Here is a 20468-nt window from a genome sequence, read left to right as displayed (position 1 = left end):
AATCTCTAGGGCCCCCCAGCGCAGGCTGCCTCTTGCCCTTGGCTCCAGGGGGACGTGGGCTGTTGCCTGTGCTGCGGAGAGAGAAAGCACTCTGCACGTGCTCAGAGGCACGCGCCATTATTGCCACATGTTCCAGGACTTAAATGGTGGTGTTGGGGGGGGGTTGCTGCTCTTTGGGGAGGAGTGGCAGGGGTGGGCTGTCCCAGGATATTCCTGCCCCCCCACACACACACTTGGGCAACTCAGGGGCCTTCCTGTGCATCCCCTCTTGAGAAATGGGGATTTAGAGGGCCTGGGCGAAGGGACCCCGAGAGTCATCCAGTCCAGCCCCTGCAATGCAGGATTCGCATCTGGATCATCCCTGGCTGATAGCAATGTATAAACTCTCTCGCGGAGGAGAGCCTCTTACCCACCCAGCCTCTGGGGCTCCAGGGAGAGGGAGGGCAGCCAGCCCCTCCCCGTGCAGCACTTTTGGGGTGCCAGGAAGCAATGCCCCCCCTCTCCCTCCTTGCAGGAGCCTCCGTGCCGCTGTCACCTTGAGTCCTGGGGGGGGACCCTCCTCCTCCTCCTCCTCCTAATCTGCTCGGGTGTCTGCCGGCGCAAGGGGGGGCCTCTCCCCGTCAATATTTGGAGTGGCACGAGGGGACGGAGCCGCCTGCCGCCTCCTCGCCTGCCTCCTGCGGGCGAAGTGACCTTCCCAGCCCCGGGAGGAGCTCAGCATCATAAAGCACAAGGCCGGCGGCCGAGAGAGAGAAGGAGGCGCAGAGACTCTGGCAGGAGGGAGGGAGGGGGGCATAGCAGGCAGCAGCAGCTTGGCATGGCGCAGGTAGGAGGGAGAGGGCCCCTCACTCACGGGATGGGCAGGAACTTGGGGTGGGAGGGAGGGAGGGAGGGAGGGAGGGAGGGGGCTTCTCCACCTGCCCCCCTCCCTCCGTGCCAAACGTCCCTCCGGCAGCTTCTTCCCTGGCATGGCTGGCATCCTGGCAAGCAGAGCGTCTCTTTTGAGGGGCTGGGGGGGGGAGTTGCTGAGTTGCATCCCCCACCCCTTAAACTGCCTGTTTTCACATGCAGTACTCCCACAGCCCGTTAATCCTGCAGGGCTTGGGGAGCCTGCGAGGGAGGAGGAGGGAAAGGAGCAGGAAGCTCCTGGCATTGTGGAGAAGGGAGGGACCCCCAGTGGGCATCCAGACCACCCCCTGCAAGGCAGGAATGGCAGCTGAAGAGCCCCTGGCAGGCAGGCAGCCAACTTCCAGAAACCTGCAATGGAGGAGAGTCCCAGAGGTTTCTCCTGCAAAGCTCCTCTCGCTGCAAGGCTGTGTCTGGGGAGGGCAGCGTAGCGCCCTCTCCCCCGCCTCATAGAGGGACCCCCAACGGTCATCTAGTCTGACCCCGTCCAAGGCAGAGCTGCTGATCCTGGATCCCGGAGAAGGGCGGTCAGGCTCAGCAGGTGGAGCTTATGCAGGTGGGGGTGGGGCGCAGGGCACAGGGGGGTCTCTCTCCTTCCCTCTCAGCCTCTGGGCTTGTTCCGCAGCCGGAGCAGGATGGGCCCAGCCCCACGTCGCCCACCTTTGGGGCGCAGAAGGCGGCCGAGGAGGAGGAAGAGAAGGACCTGAGCAAAGCCCTGCGGGTGGAGCGCTTTGAGGAGATCCTGCAGGATTCGCACCCGCGCAATGTGGAGGAGGCTGGGCGGAGCTACAGCGAGGAGGACTTTGAGTGTAAGTTGCGGGGGGGGGGAAGCAAGGAGGGATCCTGCATTGGGGGTTGGGGGGAGAGGAGCCTCCAGAGATTGGAGGGGCAGACTGGGCGGGGGGAGGAAATGGGGTGGGGGGAGAATGCAGAGCGATTGTTGTTGTTGTTTTTATATTATTATTATTATTATTATTATTATTATTATTATTATTATTATTATTATTATTATTATTATTATTATTTTATACCCTGGCAGGGATTCAAGGCAGCTTAAAAATAAAAATAAGGACAGCTAAAAATATTGTGCGGGGTGGGGGGGGGTGTAAATCATTAAAAGATTGATAGAATTAAAGCTATATTATATACATTTAAAAACCGGACCATAAAGGCACCAGGGCTCCTCCGGCCCTTTCATTCCCGCCCCCAGCTGGAAAGTGAGCCTGGCGCCTTCTAGATGCCAAGCAGGTGTCTCGCACATTCAGGTGGGCCTGTGAGTGGCAGTTGAGTGGAGCACCCATGTCCTGAAGAAGTCTATCTCTGGGGGGGGATTCCCCTTTGCCCTGCCTCTTGGCCTGCACTGCTTGTCCCTGGAATCACCGTGGCCAAGGGAAGACTTCCTACACTCATGGATTGGTAGCTTCAGAAGGGCCCTCCTGGGGCCATCTAGTCCAGGGATGGCAGCTGGTTGGGGGGAGAGAACTTGAAGGCCCTCTCGTCACCAAGGCTCAGGGCAGGTCCTAGAAGGGGGAGAGACCTTGTGGGTCATCCAGTCTCACCTCCTGCAAGTCAGGAATCTGCAGCTGCCCCACATGGGGATTGAACCTGCAACCTTGGCAGCTTCCTCTTTGTATCCTGAAACCCAGGAGGACAGGATCACTTCTTCCTCAGTTTCTTTCTTTCTTTCTTTCTCTTTCTCTCTTTCTTTTTTAGTTTTTTATATAAACTTTTCAATTTTATATGTTTCATTAGGTTTACAGTACAATCAATTTGACATTCCAAAATTTGACTCCCTTCCCCCTTTTTCTGCGGCTCCTTAAATTTATTTCTTAATATCTTCTGCAAATCCAAGTTCATTTCAACTTGCTCATTTAATTATCTGCTGTAAATATATACTCTTATGAAACTGAAGGTTATTACAATAACCCTGCCAATGTTTTTATCTGTTTACAATTTATCTGTCAATATTCAATAAACCATTTCCATTCTTTTATAAAAAGTTTATCTTGATTTCTTACTCTTCCGGTAAGTTTCGCCATTTCTGCATATTCCATAAGTTTTTTCATCCGTTCTTCCTTTGCTGGAACTTCCTGCTTCTTTCCACTTTGGGGCAAGTAATATTTTTGCTGCTGTAGTTGCATACATAAATAAATTTCTATACAATTTAACCCTATAATTCCTAAAAGAAAAGCTTCTAGGGTTTTTTTCCCCAATAAAATTATTTTGAACATCCTTTTCAATTCATTATATATCATTTCCCAGTAAGCTTTGACCTTACTAGAAGACCACCACATACCATAAAAGACTTCCTCCCCAGTTTCCCAGTTCTTCTACTTGGTCGATCGGTTCCTCCTTATTGGTGAGGACCAGATCCGAGACAGATTATCCCATTCTTGCTTCTTCCACCTTCTGGGAGAGGCAAAAGTGGCCGACATGCTTCTCCCCGTCCTCATTTAATCCCTGCAACAACGACCCTGCGAGGGAGGTTGGGTTGGCCAAAGTCCCACCCAAGGGGAGGATTTGAACCCCAGCCTTTCCCAGGTCCTCGGCCGACTCTCTCACCGCTGTGCTGGTTCTGGGTCAGCTTCCCGGTGGCCCTAGAGGCCCCCTCCTCCCCAGAACCGCCCCCCAACGCCGCTTGCCGCTTCTCCCCGCAGACCACCGCCAGTCGTCCCACCACATCCACCACCCTCTGTCGAGCCACCTTCCCTCGGACACCCGGAGGAAGAAGGGCATCTCCAGGAAGGCCAAGAAGAAGAAGGAGAAGCAGGCGCAGCCGCAGCGCCCCTCCGTCCCTGGGGAGACCCCCACCATCGAAGAGGAGGAGGAGGAGGAGGCCGAGGAGGGAGATGAGGAGGCCGATGAGGACACCTGCGACACCGAGACAGAGCAGACCCCCGAGGACCTGCTGCTGCTGCACGGCTCTCCGGAGGGGGTGCAGGTAGGTCGGGCGGGCTCAGAGGGACGGCACTGACCGGCAGCCATTCAGGCGGGGAGGCTGTTCCCACCGGTCAGGGATTCTGGAGCTGCGCCTCCGGCGTCGCAGGGGGTCAGACTAGATGGCCCTCGGGGGCCCCTTCAGATGGCAAGAGCTGTGGAGCAGGCTCTCCTTGCTGGGAGGCTTTCAAGCAGTGCTTGGATGGCCCTCTGCCAGGGATGCTTTAGTTGAGATTCCTGCCTTTCAGGGGGTTGGACTGGATGGCCCTTGGGGGTCCCTCCCTACTCTAGAATTCTATGATGGGTTTATTTGAAAGCCGTTTTTTCTTTTTTTTATTAACACTTTATTGTTTAAAAAAACATTCACACAATTCACACAGTTAACACAATTCACACATCCAACAAATATTACTACAAAATTACAAAAATTTCAAAAAAACAAAACAAAACAAGACAACACAAAAAAATCAACATAGTTTCCAAAATTTAGAACATACTTGTTGTCAAACAAAAGGACTTCCAATTAACATCGCTGTATGTGTTAATTTTTACCCAAATTTCTTGCACAGTTATAAGCTTTTTATTCCCTTCTTTTTATCTCTTAACTTACTCTGGTTTAATATCTTATTTGGTTCAGTCTAATTCTGCTAATAGAATTCTGCCTCTTTTTTTGGGTATTGGATTGAATTGTTGCGCTGCATATTTTGGGTTTGCGTGTAGCGATCCAGAAAGACAGGCTCCAAATTAAAAGTTGAAACGGAAGAGGGGAGTGGGAAGAGGAGCTGGAGGCAAAAGATTCCTGCTTTGCAGGGGGTTGGGCTGGATGACCCTCAGGGGTCCCTTCTGACTCTACGATTGGATGCCCACCAGTCAGGGATTCTGGAGCTGTGATTCTCTCTCTCTTTTTTTTAAATGATATTTATTAAAATTTTCCAAAAACAACAACAAATACATACCAAAAAATAAAAAAGAACAAAACTACAAAACAAAACATTCTACAAAAAATAAAAACAAAAATAAACTATTGTTAAAAATCTCAACATTCTTCACCTCTTTGAGTGGACTTCCTCCTGTTTCTCCTTGTTGCGTCCCTTACAAAATATTTTACGTAACTTCCCAATTTAAATCAATCACATATTTTAAAAATAATCATTCTCTCATCGCAGAGGGTCAGACTAGCTGGCCCTCGGGGAACCCTTCCAACTTGGCATCTCTACAAGTTACAAGAAAGGAGATTCCGGCTGAACTCTGATGACAGTGGAGCAGGCTCTGCTTCCTAGGAGGCTTTCAAGCAGTGCTTGGATGGCCCTCTGCCAGGGATGCCTTAGTTGAGATTCCTGCGTTGCCGGGGGTTGGACTGGATGACCCTTGGGGGTCCCTCCCGACTCAGCAATTCTGCAGTCCCCAGGCCAGGCTGGGGATTGAACCTCTGAGCTACAATGAAGGCCCTTCCCCCTGGAGCTCGGGGTGGCGGTGGAAGCGGCAAAGGGCTCCGTAGAGCTGTTGTGTCGGAAGGGGCCCGAGGGTCATCTAGCCCAACCCCCTGCAATGCAGGAAGAATCCCCAATGGAGAGCCCCCCAACCTCTGCTGAGGAGCCTCCAAGGAGAGCAAACCTTCTCTCTCTTTTTTATTATTATTTTTAATTAGATTTTCAAAAATAAAAGAAAGAAAAAGAGAAAAGAAGGAATTAATCTAGCATCAGAAGATCACACAAATTCCACATGCTGAATCTCCTGATTTCCCCCATCCCATCCCTGGCTCCTCTCCATTCTCTTTTCAACTGCATATCAATACTTCTCCCGTTTCTCATCATCCTAAGTTATCTATACTTCCTATTACACTACAAGTGTATTTAGAATCCTGCGGATGATTTTGTATATACATTATCAGCATTTCCCATTGTCTTCCTGGTCCCTGAGTTTCCCAGTTAATTTTGCCATTTCGGCAGAGTCTGTCAACTTGGTTTGCCATTCCTCTGTCTCTTCCTTCCATCTCTTGTCGCGTGCATGAACAGTTTTTTCTGGTCCTATGGAATCTCAGTACCTAAATTCCCAAGAAATATGCTTCTGGTTTTGTAACAAAGGTTAATTTAAACATTTTTTTCATTCCGTTATACAGGTGAAACTCGAAAAATTAGAATATCGTGGGAAAAGTCCATTCATGTAAGCAAATGTTTTCATTAGCTACTGGAGTTTAATATATGAGATAGACTCATGACACGCAAAGCGAGATATGTCAAGCCTTTGCTTGTTATAATTGTGATGATTATGGCGCGCAGCTGATGAAAACCCCAAAGCTGAGATTGTGAATTTGGGGTTCTCATCAGCTGTACGCCATAATCATCACAATTATAACAAATAAAGGCTTGGCATATCTCGTTTTGCATGTCATGAGTCTGTCTCATATATTAGTTTCACCTTTTAAGTTGAATTACTGAAAGAAATGAACCTATCCTCGATATTCTTATTTTCCGAGTTTCACCTGTATATCATTTCACAGAATTTTTTGGATTACATTACAATTCCCCCACATATGACAAATGGTACTCTCTTTATCTTTGCATTTCCAGTATATATTGGCACTTGTTGTCTACATTTTTGCTCATTTTACTGGGGTTAGGTACCACTGACACATCATTTTCATATCTGAAGAACATGCCGTAAATTTCAGATCTGTTTTCCGTAGCCTCTCCCAGTCTGTCATGGAGTGGGAGCATCTCTTCCCCTCGGAAAGGGCTTCCCCAGGCTCCTTCGGAATTTCCTTCCTGGCCCCAGGAGGCCGAGGAGGAGAGGGGAGCCCCCCAGCCCTTGACCCCCACCCCGCTTCTCTCTTCTCCCCTCAGTTCTTCTTGCACGAGGACGATGGAGTAGAGCGGCAGACGGAGGGGGCAGCCAGCCCCACACTGCCCCTCAGCTCCTCCACAGACTCTGGGGGCTCCCCGGCTCCCAAGGGGGCCAAAGCAGGCAGGTGAGTGAGGGGCGGGGGCTCACAGGGGGGGGCTGAAGGGAGGGGTTTTTGCAGGGGTCCAGAGGAAGGAGGGGGTCTGCCCTGAGCAGCAGATTTCAGCTGGGGGGGGAGTGAGGGGTAGCGGAGGGAGAGGGTTTGGGGCACCTCCTCCCTCCTGGGGGGGTCCTTGAAGGAAGGTTGGGGGTCTCTGTTGCCTCTGGCTCAGCGGCTGGCAGACTCTCACTGCATGAAATGGGGGGTCTCTCTCCCCAGAAAGTCAGGCTATTGGCTTAATTTGTTTCATGAAATGTAGATGCCACTTGATTATTTTTGTAATTGGTGCTTTAATGAAAAGTTTTCATGTTTAGGGAAGTTTTTTATGTTTGATGTTTTCTCGTGTTTTTAATATTCTGTTGGGAGCTGCCCAGAGTGGCCGGGAAAAGCCAGCCAGATGGGCGGGGCAATAATAATAATAATAATAATAATAATAATAATAATAATAATAGATAAAAGAATAATCAAGAGAGAAAGAGTGTGGAAAAAGAAAGAGAGAAAAAAACATGCAGAAAGTGTAATACAATTAGTCTCTTTCCTTTCTATAGATTATTCTATAGGCATAAGTGATATTATTATCCTCATCTAGATATGGTCACTAATAACCCATTCGATTCTGTATAAGCTCATTTCAGATATCAATATATTTATCCAAACAAAGTTGGCGCCTCTAGGCAGACCGTTCAAGCTTTGGAGTCGGCTGTTTAAAAGACCCTCAGAGCCGTTTTCCAAAGAGAAGAATGACCAGCCGGGAGGTTTTCTAAAAGTCGAAATCAACTAGAAACAGAATTAAAACTCGCCCCAGCTTTTTGAGCATCTGGCCAGGCCTTCTTAGCGGGCACCGAATAAATTGCAGGAAAGGTGCCTTGAGATCCATAGGCAGGGAGTTCCAAAGGTTATAGGTGCTGCCACCCTGCGAGGTTGGCCGTTGAAGGCACCCGTAAGAGTGCCAGGTCTTCCGATCGAAGGTCTGGGGAAAGGCGATTTCGCGAGGAAACCGGTGCCAAGTTGCTGAGGGAAAGGAGGTCCACACACACACACACACACACACACACACCCCGCTTCACGCCAGCCCCAAACAGTCGTTTTGTTCCACAATCCCTTTGGCCGCAGAAGGTGGTGCCAGAGGAGAGCTGCCTCCTGTGCCCGCCTGTGAGTCTGCCTCTCTCACAGCTCAGATGCCGAGGAAGCGGCCGGCACGGAGGCGCCCAGCATGGCCGAGGCGGGCTCCCCCGGGAGGGCGCTCTCCAAGTCCCAGCCCGGGCACCGCAGCTACAACCTCAACGAGCGCCGCCGCATCGGCAGCATGACGGGCATCGAACAGACCCGCTACCCCAAGGTGCCCACCGATGAGTCCGAGGCCCAGACCCTGGCCTCCGCCGACCTGGACTTCATGAAGAGTGAGTGGCGGGGGGGGGAGCCACAGAGCAGGAGTCTCGGGTGTGAATCCCGCCAGCTGGGGTGCCCTCTGCCTGCCTGGCACCGACTCTTTCTCGTGCGAAGCCATGGAAGCATCTTTGGCCTGATTATTATTTATTATGATGCTTCTTAATGTTTTTTATTGATGCTCCATAAAATGTGTCCTTAATGTTGTAAACCGCCCTGGGATCTTTTGATAAAGGGCAGTATATAAATTTATTATTATTATTATTATTATTATTATTATTATTATTATTATTAGCTTTGTGAGTTAGTTTGTCGGTGGCACTTCTGAGCCGGACACATTTGTTGCATCCCAGTCTTTTGTGGGCTGCAGAGTGTGGCCTTCCTGGGATGCAGGAAGCAATAATAATAATAATAATAATAATAATAATAATAGTTTTCTTCTTTGTACCCTGCCCATCTGACTGGGTTGTCACTCTGGGCAGCTTGCCTTTGCTGGGAACACCATATTTTTCGCTCCATAAGACGCACTTTTTTTCCTCCTAAAAATTAAGGGCGTCTTATGGAGCAAATGGTGGTCCCTGGAGCTGAATTGCCCAGGGGCCAAAAGAGGATCATGCTTTTTATTTTACAAAGAGAAAAGGGGGTGTTGAAAGGACCCCGCTCAGCCGCTGATCAGCAAGAGATCGGGGGAGAGATAAGAGTCCCGGCTCCCTTTCAGCCCCGCCCTCCATTGTTGAATGTGCTGCAGAGGGAGGTTGTTTGTTTCCCCAGCGACATGGGACTGGCTGATTAGATTATCTGTCTGGAAACTGTAGGAAAGGCTCCCTTTCCTTTAGAAGCTGCAGAAATGTGAGTTGAACCCCATAAAAACGGGGCTTTTCCTCTTTCCTTTTCCCCCTTTGAAAAAGAAACTGCAAAACTTTTAGCTGATCCTCAAAAAAAACAGGGCTTTTCCCTTTGCAAAAAAAGCTGCAAAACTTTTAGCTGTTCCTCAAAAAAACAGCGCTTTTAGAGGAGGAAAACCAGAAAAAAAAAATTTCGTTTCCTCTTCTAAAAACGAGGTGCGCCCTATGGTCCAGTGTGCCCTATGGAGCGAAAAATACGGTATATCTCTCTCCAAAGGCAAAGAGCCCCGTGGGGGGACCTTGTGTGGTCATCCATCTGTTCCCGGGGGGCCCCTCTGGGCCACAGGAGATCCGGCCACAACTAGGCGGACAGGAAGGTACCACCCCAGGCCTCCTGGGTGTTTTTGGCGTCTAGTATTTATCATTTTATTGAGATGATTCTGGTACATTAAAGTAAACAAGGAAGAAGAAAAAGGGAAAGAACAGAAAACACAAAGAGAGGAAGTGAAAACATTAAGAAACATTTTAAAAAGCAGAGGATGGCAGCAGTAACAGAATAACCATTAAATAGAATTACAGCTACAAAACTATATGGTATATCAGTGGATGGATCTGTTAATCCACATGGTTTTCTCGCACTTGGACCAGCGCCTGCCTGCGCTCCGGATCTGTCCCTCGGAGGAGGGAGAGGAGGGCTGGATGTTCCTTCCTTTCATTCTGCCCCTTAGAATCCTAGAAGCCAAGAATGGCAGAGTTGGAAGGGACCCCCGAGGGGCATCTAGTCCACCCCCACCCCTGCTGCAAGGCAGAAGTGTTTTTTTTTTCAAACTGAAAAATGACCCAGCTGCGACACAACAGCCCTGCGGTGTTGCCAGGGGGTCTCTGGCGGTCAAATCGGGAAACCGTTTTGCACAGAAAAGGAAAAGTGGGCCGGAGGTCCAAGCAGAACACAGAATATTCTGAGCCCCAAAACTGGGCTCATCCTAGCCTGCTCATCGTTCTGGTTTACTCGCAAGCAGGCAGTAAAAATAGAAAGCCTGGCCTGGATCTCGGGGGGGGGGTGTCTCCCTCCCCTGTCTTTGGAGGGAGGGATCCCAGGCTCTTTCTGACCAATGGCGTGCCGGCCCCCAGGGCTCAGGTGCCTCACCTTTCTCAGGTGGCACCTGAAGAAACTGGCAGGAAGACGGTCGGATGTAGGGGAGCCGCGAGGGGGGCGGATCAGGGCCTTTCTCTGCACCCCCACTGAGGGCTTTCTGTCCGTCCACCCCACAGGCCACAGGTTCGAGGACGTCCCTGGGGTGCGGCGCCACCTGGTCCGGAAGAGCGCCAAAGGCCAGGTGGTCCACATTGGCAAGGACCGCAAGGAGCCCAGCGCCCGGCAGAGGAAGCAGGACCGGCAGCCCCACGAGGTGAGCGCTGGGGGGCAGGGAGGGGGGCCATTTGTGGCCGGCTGGGGGGCAAGAGGCAGAGCTGCAGAATGGTGATCTTGCGCCCCTGGCAGAACCGTCCAGATTGCGCCCCCTGGGGAATGTGGCACAGAAAAGAAATAGGGGCCCCGCATATCATGTAAAAACCCTCTATTTAAGATCTTTTCTTATGAGGTAGTAATTGATATTTTTATAGACATTTTCATGGAAATATTTTTAGCAGATTTTGCACCCCCTCCTTGCCTGTGCCCCTGGCAGGGGCCTTCCTTGCCACCCCTTAGCTACGGCCCTGGCAAGAGGCTGCGGGAAGGAGGGGGTGCAGCCGGCGGGCTGAGGGACCACTGGGGCAAACTGGACACCAGCCCCAGATGCTGCAGGGCTATAAGAGACTATAAGTTTGGGGGTCTCGCTGGGCTTCCTCCTCCACTTGCCTCTTTGACTCACTGCCATGGGTTTCTGGGGGGACACTTGCTTCCCCCCAAATCCAAGCCTGGATTGTGGAAATTCCCTCAGGGTAGGGGGGGACCTGTGGTGTTTCTGAGCATGGGGGGGGGTTCAGCGACACCCCCTTGCAGGAAGAGGGAGCTCCTTGGCCATCACCCCAACTTCTCCTGCCCCCCAAGTTCTGATCACGGCTATTAGTCAGAATCAGAGGCCACAAGAATTTCCGAACCCCGGTTTCTGGAAACTGCTCTCGTGTTCGAATCCTGCATCCGATCGGCCCTTGTGAGGACAGGAGCCTGGACTCTCTGGCTCTCCGTGGGCCTGATCCGACCAGCGCTCTTCCCATGCTCTGACGCTCTGCTCTCCGCCTGGCGCAGGTCTTTGTGGAGCTGAACGAGCTGATTGTGGACAAGAACCAGGAGATGCAGTGGAAGGAGACGGCTCGCTGGATCAAGTTTGAGGAGGACGTGGAAGAGGAGACGGATCGCTGGGGGAAGCCGCACGTGGCCTCGCTCTCCTTCCGGAGCCTCCTGGAGTTGCGCAGGACCTTGGCTCACGGTGGGCAGGGCAGGGGGGCACCGGGAGAGGGGAGGCTGCACCCCGAGGGTCATTCGTAGAGTCAGAAGGGACCCCCGAGGGTCATCCAGCCCAACCCCCTGAAAGGCAGGAATCTCAGCTGAAGCCTCCATGGCAGAGGGCCACCCAAGCTCTGCTTAGGAACCTCCCAGCAAGGAGAGCCTGCTCCATTGCCAATCTCCTTTCTTGTAACTTGTAGAAAACTTGAGTTGGAAGGGGTCCCCGAGGGCCATCTAGTCTGACCCCCTGCGATGCCAGAATCGCAGCTCCAGAATCCCTGACCGCTGGGCATCCAATGCCCTCCGATGAAAGGGCAGGGGGAACATGCAGCTGGCCCATATGGGCATCGAACCTGCGACCCTGGCATTATCTGCGCCACACTCCAACTAGCTAAGATAACTGGGGGTGCTAGGTCTGGGTTTTTTGAGGTGGGGGCTGGTAAGTCCATTGCAGAATCCCCCAGGCACCCTGGGGAGCTGTGGAACTCACTGCAGCAGGAGGTGCTGGGCGCAAATGGGGCTCAGCGAGGAACTTTTCAGGGAGGGGGGTGTAGAGGACAGGCCCTTGTCCCCTGGCTAGTGCCCCCTCGTTCTCTCTCCCCAGGGGCCGTCCTCCTGGACCTCGACCAGAAGACCCTGCCAGGGGTGGCACACCAAGTAGTGGAGCAGATGATCATTTCGGACCAGATCCGAGCGGAGGACCGCGCCAACGTGCTACGGGCGCTGCTCCTCAAGCACAGGTGAGGCCAAGAGGCAGTTTCTGGCTCCTCCTGCTGCCAGCTCTGGCATCACAGAGACAGCGTGGTGGAGTGGTTAGAGCAGCCTCTCTCTCCGCCTTGAGTTACTGGGCACTGCACTCCCACCGTCCCCCCCTAGCGATGGGAGTTGTAGTCCAACAGCACCCAGGGACTCACGGTTTGAGTGTCAGACCAGGATCTGGCAGGGACCTGGGTTCAAATTCCGACACACGGCCATGAAGCTCAGTGGGTGACCCTGGAAGCCAGTCTCCCTCAGCCTGACCTACTTCACGGGGTTGTTGTTTAATTATTATTATTATTATTATTATTATTATTATTATTATTTATTTGCTGATGTTTAATTTTACTGTTTGCTATTAGATTCTGATGCATTCTTGAATGTTTGATATAAATTGTTTATTTTAAAGTTACTGTGGCTTTTATTTTGGATCAGATGGTTACGATTCATGTTTGATTTTTTATTATTATGTTTTTATGTCTTGGAAGCCCCCCAGAGTGACTTGGGCAACCCAGACAGATGGGCGGGGTATAAATGAAACATTGTTGTTGTTGATGATGATGATGATGATGATGATGATGATGCAAAGATAAAGACGGGGGGAGGGGGAAGTATTGCCCCCTGGCCTCCGTGGAGGAAATAAGGGTGGCACATAAGGGTCATACCAATAATCCCAGTGGGTGGTGGGGGGACCCTTCTTCCCTCGGCTTGGTGGGTGCCTGCAGCGAGGGGGGGGCCTCCTTGCAAGCCGCAGGCTTGCCCCCCCCCCCGACAGAGCCCCCTTCCCTGACGCCACGCTGCCTTTCCTCGCAGCCACCCCTCGGACGAGAAAGAGTTCTCCTTCCCGCGCAACATCTCTGCCGGCTCCCTGGGCTCCCTGCTGGGCCACCACCACAGCGCCAACCACGTCGGCGAGGGGGCTGAGCCCACCGTGACCGACCCCCTCATTGGGGGCCACGGCGGGGAGCACGAGACCCGGGTGGACATCGAGAAGGAGGTGAGGGGAAGCAGGGAGGGACCCCCAAAGGCCATCCGGCCCGGCCCCCTGCAATGCGCAGGAATCCCTGCTGGGGTGTTGCGGCTGGGGGCGCATGTGCACCAAGGGCGTGCAGCAGCCGGCTGAGTCTCTCTCTCACTCCCCCCTGCACCCCCTTGCTTCTCCCTCTCCCCACCCCCCACCCGGGGGTCTCTGCAGCGCGAAGTGGCGTCCCCAACGCTCCCCGGCCCCATCACCAGGTCCAAGTCGAAGCACGAGCTGAAGCTGCTGGAGAAGATCCCAGACAATGCAGAGGCCACCGTGGTGCTTGTGGGTAAGGGAGGATGAGAGGGGGAGAGTCTCTGGGGGGCGGCAGGGGGGCATAAGGTCATGGAATCGTAGCCTTGGAAGGGACCCCCAAGTATTTATTGGTTCTCAAACTTAATCCGTTCTGGAAATTCCGTTCCAAAACTAAAGCGTTCCAAAACCAAGGCGCACTTTCTCATAGAAAGTAATCCAGACTTTTAAAAACAAACCCCTAAAACAGCAATTTAACATGAATTTTACTATCTAACGAGACCACTGGTCCATAAAATGAAAGCAATAATCAATGAACTGTACTATAGAATAAATAAGACAGTATTGTAGATGATAAAAATTTAAATTACAGTTAAAAAAAAAATCTTACCTGCACTGATGATAGTCATGTTTTGGATGTGAGAGGCTTTGATCCATTTCCGCAGTCACATAATCAATCAATCAGTAGCTGAACTGGGTTCCCCACAGTCACAAAAACAAATTAACTGAAAAAGCCTCAAAGAATAAAAACGCAAAATAAATAGCAAAAACAGAAGCGCCAAACTTAATCAGTTCCGGAAGTCCATTTGACTTCCGAAATGTTCAAAAACCAAGGCGCAGCTTCTGATTGGTGCAGGTGCCTCGGAAATAATAGCCGAGAGCCACATCAGATATTTGGCTTCTGAGAAACGTTAAAAAACCAGAACACTTCCTTCTGGGTTTTTGGAGTTTGAGAACCAAGGTGTTTGAGAACCAAAGTACCACTGTATTTTAAATATCAAGCTTTAGAAACTGCAGTGATCAACACCAGAGAGATCAGTGGCACTTACCATTTTTTGTCTGTCTTGTCATTTTATTTTTTAATATGAAAACATTTTAACCTGAAAATGCGCAGGGAAATGTACAGTGCAGGGAAAATGTTCCAGAAGGCTCAAAGAGATACAACATGTGGTCACAAAAGCACAGCAAAATGCTAAAGCCCATTAATATCAGTGGGACTCACAAAAACCCAAGCCTGGAATTTGTGTTAAGACTTTCCGCTTGCCACAACATGAAACTGCATACAAAACTCATGCTTTGCCCAGTTCTAGATGCTTAAAAATATAGCATGCAAACCGCAACTGTGCACGTTTGCTCAGCATGTTCCATCTGCCAAACCTACGACTTGTTTGTTGCCCAAATATGTAGATTTAAGGTGCAAAGGAACAAGCAACTTATGGCAGCGTTAACCACTTTGACCCACTGGAGGAAGCTCTGTAAAACTCCGTAAAACTAAGATTTTCCTTCCAAAAGGAGCAGGCTCTGCTCTACAGGAGACAGAATCACTGTGTCTCTGCAGAAGTTCCCCAGGCCAGGCCTTTCTGCTTGCAGCAGGAAAAGTCCCCTCCGTCTCCTCCCTCCTCCACTTTCAGAAACAACAGGACTCTGTGTGACTGCAGGGACCCCAAGAGTATTTGAGTGATATGAAATCGAGGGCAGGATTCGAGAGGGGAGAGGAGATTTGGGGATTTAGCAACAAGTCTAACGCGGGTGGCGCTGTGGGTTAAACCACAGAGCCTAGGGCTTGTGGATCAGAAGGTCGGCGGTTTGAATCCCCGCGACGGGGTGAGCTCCTGTTGCTCGGTCCCAGCTCCTGCCAACCTAGTAGTCAAAGTGCAAGGAGATAAATAGGTACCACTCCGGCGGGAAGGTAAAGGGCGTTTCCATGCGCTGCTCTGGTTTCACCAGAAGCGGCTTAGTCCTGCTGGCCACATGACCTGGAAGCTGTACGCCGGCTCCCTCGGCCAGTAAAGCGAGATGAGCGCCGCAACCCCAGAGTCGGACCCTACTGGACCTAATGGTCAGGGGTCCTTTTCCCTTTACCTAATGCAACAACCAAGGATGAGAATACGAACATGAGGGCAGGGCAAGTCCCAAACAGAAATATAAGGGAATGGTGTATCGTATGTGAAGTAAATTTGTTAGAATCTTCGCAAATTTAATAAAAATCAGTATTTTAAAAAGGAAGCACCCCCCCAGCCCCATGCAGTCCAACTCCCTGCAATTCAGGAATCACAACTTAGTAAGAACACATTTCACAGACATCTACTTTTGTAAGTTCCTGGACAAAGAGGTGGCCCTCCAACCTCTGCCTAGAAACCTCCAAGGAAGGAGAGTCCATGAGGCATCTGTTCCACTGCTCTGACTGTTAGAAAGCTGTTTCTGATGTTGAGCAGGAATCTACTTTCTTGTAACTTGGAGCCATGGGTTCAAGTCCGACCCTTCAGAGCAGGAGACAACCAGCTTCCATGGGACAGAATATTTGAAGATGGCTCTCATATCTCTCCTCCTCTTTTCCAGTGAGTCCCATTGAAAGGGGATGAAGCGCCTCCCCTTTGAGGAACCGTTACAACATCTGGGCCTTTTTAGTGTAGAGAAAAGTCAAGTTAGAGGGGACATGATCAAGGTGTACACAATTAGAGTGTGGAGAAAGTTAACAGAGAAAAGCTTTCCTTCCTTTCTCCTAATACTGGCAGCCCCTCAGCTACTGGAAGATGGCCCTCATGTTTCCTCGCCATCTTCCAGGCTCCCTGATGCTTCCTTCTAAGGCTTCGTTCTCCTAGTCCTCCACACATATTCCCATTAAAATAGGGAATATCACAAATTGTTGGAAGGGATCCCCTTGGAGCACAGGAGAACTAGGAATCACAGAAGGGACCCCAAAAGCAGCACCCGAAATTCACCAGGCACACTTTGCGCCTGGCTATTGGCCACTTGTGGCCAAGTGAAGATGCCCGGTTGCCAGGATGGTGCCTGATGTATCCACCCTCTGGAGCTGCAGAATCCTATCCGTTCTCTTTTATCTGCACAATCAGAACCAACAAGTCATTTTGAAAAATACAACTTTAGGGCTCTATTTTGGCCCCCAAATGGCAACTAGGCATTCCGTTTTGGCGACCGTCTGCCTGGTTTAAGGAGCCATTAAGGAGCTTACACCTCTGCATGAGGTTGAAGGATGGAAGATTGAGGATCTTTTGGCAGCGCTGAGTTGAAGTGCCCGTTCCTGCCCATGCAAGGCGGGCATCTCGGCTCCAGCGCCCTTGGCAGGTGGCCGTGCTCCAAAACCTCCCAGGCAGGAGAGCATCTCGAGGGAGACGGTGCCAGGGCTGCCACCGCCCGAGAGCTCGGACTGTCAAGAAGTTTTCTCCTTTCTTGTGGCTCGGATCCTGGCCCTTGTCACAGCATCTGCTGCCCGCCTTCCCCCGCAGGCAGCGTGGAGTTCCTGGACCAGCCCACCATGGCCTTTGTACGGCTGCAGGAGGCGGCGCTGATGGACTCGGTGCTGGAGGTGCCCGTCCCAGTGCGCTTCCTCTTTGTCCTGCTGGGACCCAGCAGCGCCAACATGGACTACCACGAGATCGGGCGCTCCATCTCCACCCTCATGTCCGACAAGGTAGGCCCCGACCCTCGCCACCCTCTCCTCTCCCGCGCTGCAGGGCACCCTCCCCGGCCTCACCTGCCCCTTCTTCCCCCAGCAATTCCACGAGGCAGCCTACCTGGCCGACGACCGCCAGGACCTGCTCCACGCCATCAACGAGTTCCTGGACTGCAGCGTGGTGCTTCCTCCCTCAGAGGTGCAGGGCGAGGAGCTGCTGCGGAGCGTGGCCCACTTCCAGCGAGAGATGCTGCGGCGGAGGGAGGAGCAGGAACGGCGCCTGCTCCTGGGGGCCGCCATGGAGCCCAAGTCCCCCGAGGAGAAAGGTAGGCGCTGGCTTTCGGGGGCCCCGAGGGTCATCTAGTCCAACCCCCTGCGATGCAGGGATCTTGCAGCCAAAGCGGGACTCGAACCCGCTGCCCGAAGATTCAGAATTTCATGCTGTACCAACTGAGCTACCCCAGCAGCGTAGAAGGGTCATTATTATCTAGTGATTATTATAACTGAATATATTTATATCCTGCCTTTGTCCCAAGCGGAGCTCCTAAGAAGCTGGCAACATTTAAAGGATAAAATTCAGAGTAATAACAACAAAATAGTTAAAAATGGTAAGTTAGATTGAGATAGATAAGATTAAAAAAAACAACTATTGAAAGCAGTTGAAATTGTTAATGGGATTGGAAGAACACTTGTAGTTTAATGGTGAACTTTGGACGTAATGGAGATGATAAAGATTTGGGTTATTATAAAAGATGCAGGAGGAAAGGATCAACCAAAGGAGCCACAAAGGGGTGGAGAGAAGTCCAGGAGAGTCTGTGGAATCTTGTTTTTATATTGCATGTGGATTTATTACTTTACATTTTTTAATTTGAAAAACCCAAATAAATAAATATACAAAAATAAATAAAAAACGACAATCAAAATACATTGCAAAGTGTTCAAAACCAACCTCAAAGCCACAGTAGCCTAGAAAGCCCTTGCTTCCTCGTGAGCCAAAACGCAACGAGTTGATTTGCCATCATTATTATCTAAAATATTTATATCCCAGGGATATATATGGGAATGAGAGAACTGTAGCATCGCAGAGTTGGAAGGGGGCCCCCAGCCCAACCCCCTGCAATGAACACAAACTCGTTAAACACAGTCGTGGAAATACGTTGCAGCGTTGGGGGGGGGGTCTCAGTGGCTTCTTGGGGAGACACGCCCTCACTGCCCCCCCGTCTATCTACCCCGCAGCACTACTGAAGGTGGAGGAGGAGGAGGAGCCGGACCCCCTCCGGCGAACGGGGCGCCCTTTCGGGGGTCTGGTCCAGGACGTCTGCCGCCGTTACCCCAAATACCTGAGCGACTTCCGGGACGCCCTGGACGCCCAGTGTGTGGCTGCCATCATCTTCATTTACTTTGCTGCCCTGTCGCCGGCCATCACCTTTGGGGGGCTGCTGGGTGAGTGGGGGGCCAGCGCCCCACATGCAAGCGCAGAGGCCGCCGGGCCGGGCCTGGCTGGACCCCACACTGCCTGCGCCTTCGGGGAGCTGCTCTTCCCTGCAGGGTTGAGGCTCTGGGGCGTCAAGGTAGGTCAACCCCCCCTGAGCCTTGCTCTCCCCCCCACAGGTGAGAAGACGCAGGGGCTGATTGGGGTCTCGGAGCTGATCATCTCCACCTCGGTCCAGGGCATCTTCTTCTGCCTGCTGGGCGCCCAGCCCCTCCTGGTCATCGGCTTCTCAGGACCCCTCCTCGTTTTCGAGGAGGCCTTTTTCATGGTGAGTTTTTTCAGGGGGTTGGGGTCTCCCCTGATTCCCTAGCGTCCCCGCCCCCCTTGAATCTCCCTGTCGGAGCCGCGATCCTGCAGGACCTCCTCTCCCCTCCGAAGGCCCAGGGCAGGGGGGGAAATCCTAGAACCGCTGGGTTGGAAATCTCAAAACTCGGGGTTCCCTACTGAAAAGGTTTCCCGACAGGATCTGGTCCTGAATTCTCAGCATTGGTCTGGTTCAAGCAGAAAAGCACAGCCAGGTTAGGGAAAACCCTTCAAGTAGGGTTTTGATATTTCCTTAACAGGAGGGACCCCTAGAGATCCTCTAGTCAACCCCCACACACACACAATGCAGGGGTCACAGCTCCAGGATCCATGGCCGGTGGCCTCCCAATCTCTTTGCCCACCGAATCGGTCTCCTGCTAGAAGGGGAGCTGGGCTGGATGAGGGTCCCCCAATGGCATGGTCTTGTAATGACCCCACAGGCGCTGGTTCTCCCTAGAGCATCTCTCTGCCAAGGGGGAGAGGGAGAGGTGGGGGGCTGCCCCCACCCAGGACTGCGGTTGTGTGGGGAGTGGGTGGGCCCTGGAGGAGAGCCCTCACTGCCTGTCCTTCCTCCCGCCCCAGTTCTGCACCTCGCAGGGCCTGGACTACCTGGTGGGTCGCGTCTGGATCGGATTCTGGCTCATCCTGATTGTGCTGGTCATGGTGGGGTTTGAGGGCAGCTTCCTGGTGCGCTACGTCTCCCGCTTCACCCAGGAAATCTTCGCCTTCCTCATCTCCCTCATCTTCATCTACGAGACCTTCTTCAAGCTCATCAAGGTCAGTGGCGGACCCACATTTGGGGGGCCCTGAAGCTCAAAGCGTATGGGGGGCCCCCCGCTCAACCGGCAGCGAGGTCTGGCTAACCCCTGCAACCTTCTTCCACGACAGATCGGCACGACGTCTGCACCGCTAATTCTCAAACTTTGAAATATCCCCAAATCCACTAAATTCATAGACAACGGCTCAGTCGGTAGAGCGTGAGACTCAGGGTTGAGGGTTCGAGAAGGTCATGTAGTCCAACCCTCTGCAATGTTGGCATCTTTTGCCCAGCGTGGGGCTCGAACCCAGGACCCTGAGATTACAAGTCTCATGTTCTGCCGACTGAGCTATCGGGAGGGCAAATGGATTGGTTTGGCTCTTGTTTTATTATGCGTTTTGTACTTTTATGCTGTGTTTGGCCATGAGATCTTTGGATGAAGGGTGGTGTGCAACTCTGAATAATGCCCCTTTCTTTCTTTCTTTCTTTCTTTCTTTCTTTCTTTCTTTCTTTCTTTCTTTCTTTCTTTCTTTCTTTCTTTCTTTCTTTCTTCCTTCCTTCCTTCCTTCCTTCCTTCCTTCCTTCCTTCCTTCCTTCCTTCCTTCCTTCCTTCCCTAGGGCGGTACGTGCAGGTTTTTGGGGTGCAGCACTTTGCTGTGTTTTTGTGTGGCCGAGTGTTGGGGTGTTAGCGGAGGGGCAGTGCCTCTGGCGGGGGACACATCCTGCTCCTTTGGGGTCGTTCTTCCACCTTTGGTCCCCACCCTGCCCCCCGCCCCCTGTTGCTCCGCCCCTGGCCTGCTCTATACATTTTTGCCATTTTTACAGCTGTAATGTACCATCTACACATCATTTTCATATAGTTCTCTTTTAACAATATGCCATCAGTGAATTTTAAACTCACTTTCCATAATTTTTCCTGGTCTTCCATTTGTATATTATGTCCTACCAGTA

At 51.7% G+C, this 20468-nt stretch overlaps 1 protein-coding gene across 3 annotated transcripts in view; it reads left to right on the top strand.

The window, feature by feature from the left end:
• Window positions 1-20468, top strand: part of SLC4A2 (solute carrier family 4 member 2) — a 60101-nt gene that overhangs the window by 32526 nt on the left and 7107 nt on the right. For all 3 annotated transcript variants that reach the window (XM_033165173.1, XM_033165172.1, XM_033165174.1), the window contains 14 exons: window positions 1532-1715; window positions 3564-3847; window positions 6687-6811; window positions 8018-8244; window positions 10348-10484; window positions 11324-11504; window positions 12126-12261; window positions 13091-13274; window positions 13473-13587; window positions 16799-16983; window positions 17066-17291; window positions 18202-18408; window positions 18577-18725; window positions 19343-19537. In XM_033165173.1, coding sequence (XP_033021064.1) covers window positions 1532-1715; window positions 3564-3847; window positions 6687-6811; window positions 8018-8244; window positions 10348-10484; window positions 11324-11504; window positions 12126-12261; window positions 13091-13274; window positions 13473-13587; window positions 16799-16983; window positions 17066-17291; window positions 18202-18408; window positions 18577-18725; window positions 19343-19537 — 2535 coding nt within the window. The remainder of the gene's footprint in view (window positions 1-1531; window positions 1716-3563; window positions 3848-6686; window positions 6812-8017; window positions 8245-10347; window positions 10485-11323; window positions 11505-12125; window positions 12262-13090; window positions 13275-13472; window positions 13588-16798; window positions 16984-17065; window positions 17292-18201; window positions 18409-18576; window positions 18726-19342; window positions 19538-20468) is intronic.

Source organism: Lacerta agilis, chromosome 12 (genome assembly GCF_009819535.1).
Source record: "Lacerta agilis isolate rLacAgi1 chromosome 12, rLacAgi1.pri, whole genome shotgun sequence".
NCBI classification, from domain to species: Eukaryota; Metazoa; Chordata; class Lepidosauria; order Squamata; family Lacertidae; genus Lacerta; species Lacerta agilis.
This window is presented reverse-complemented; position numbering and strand designations above follow the sequence as displayed.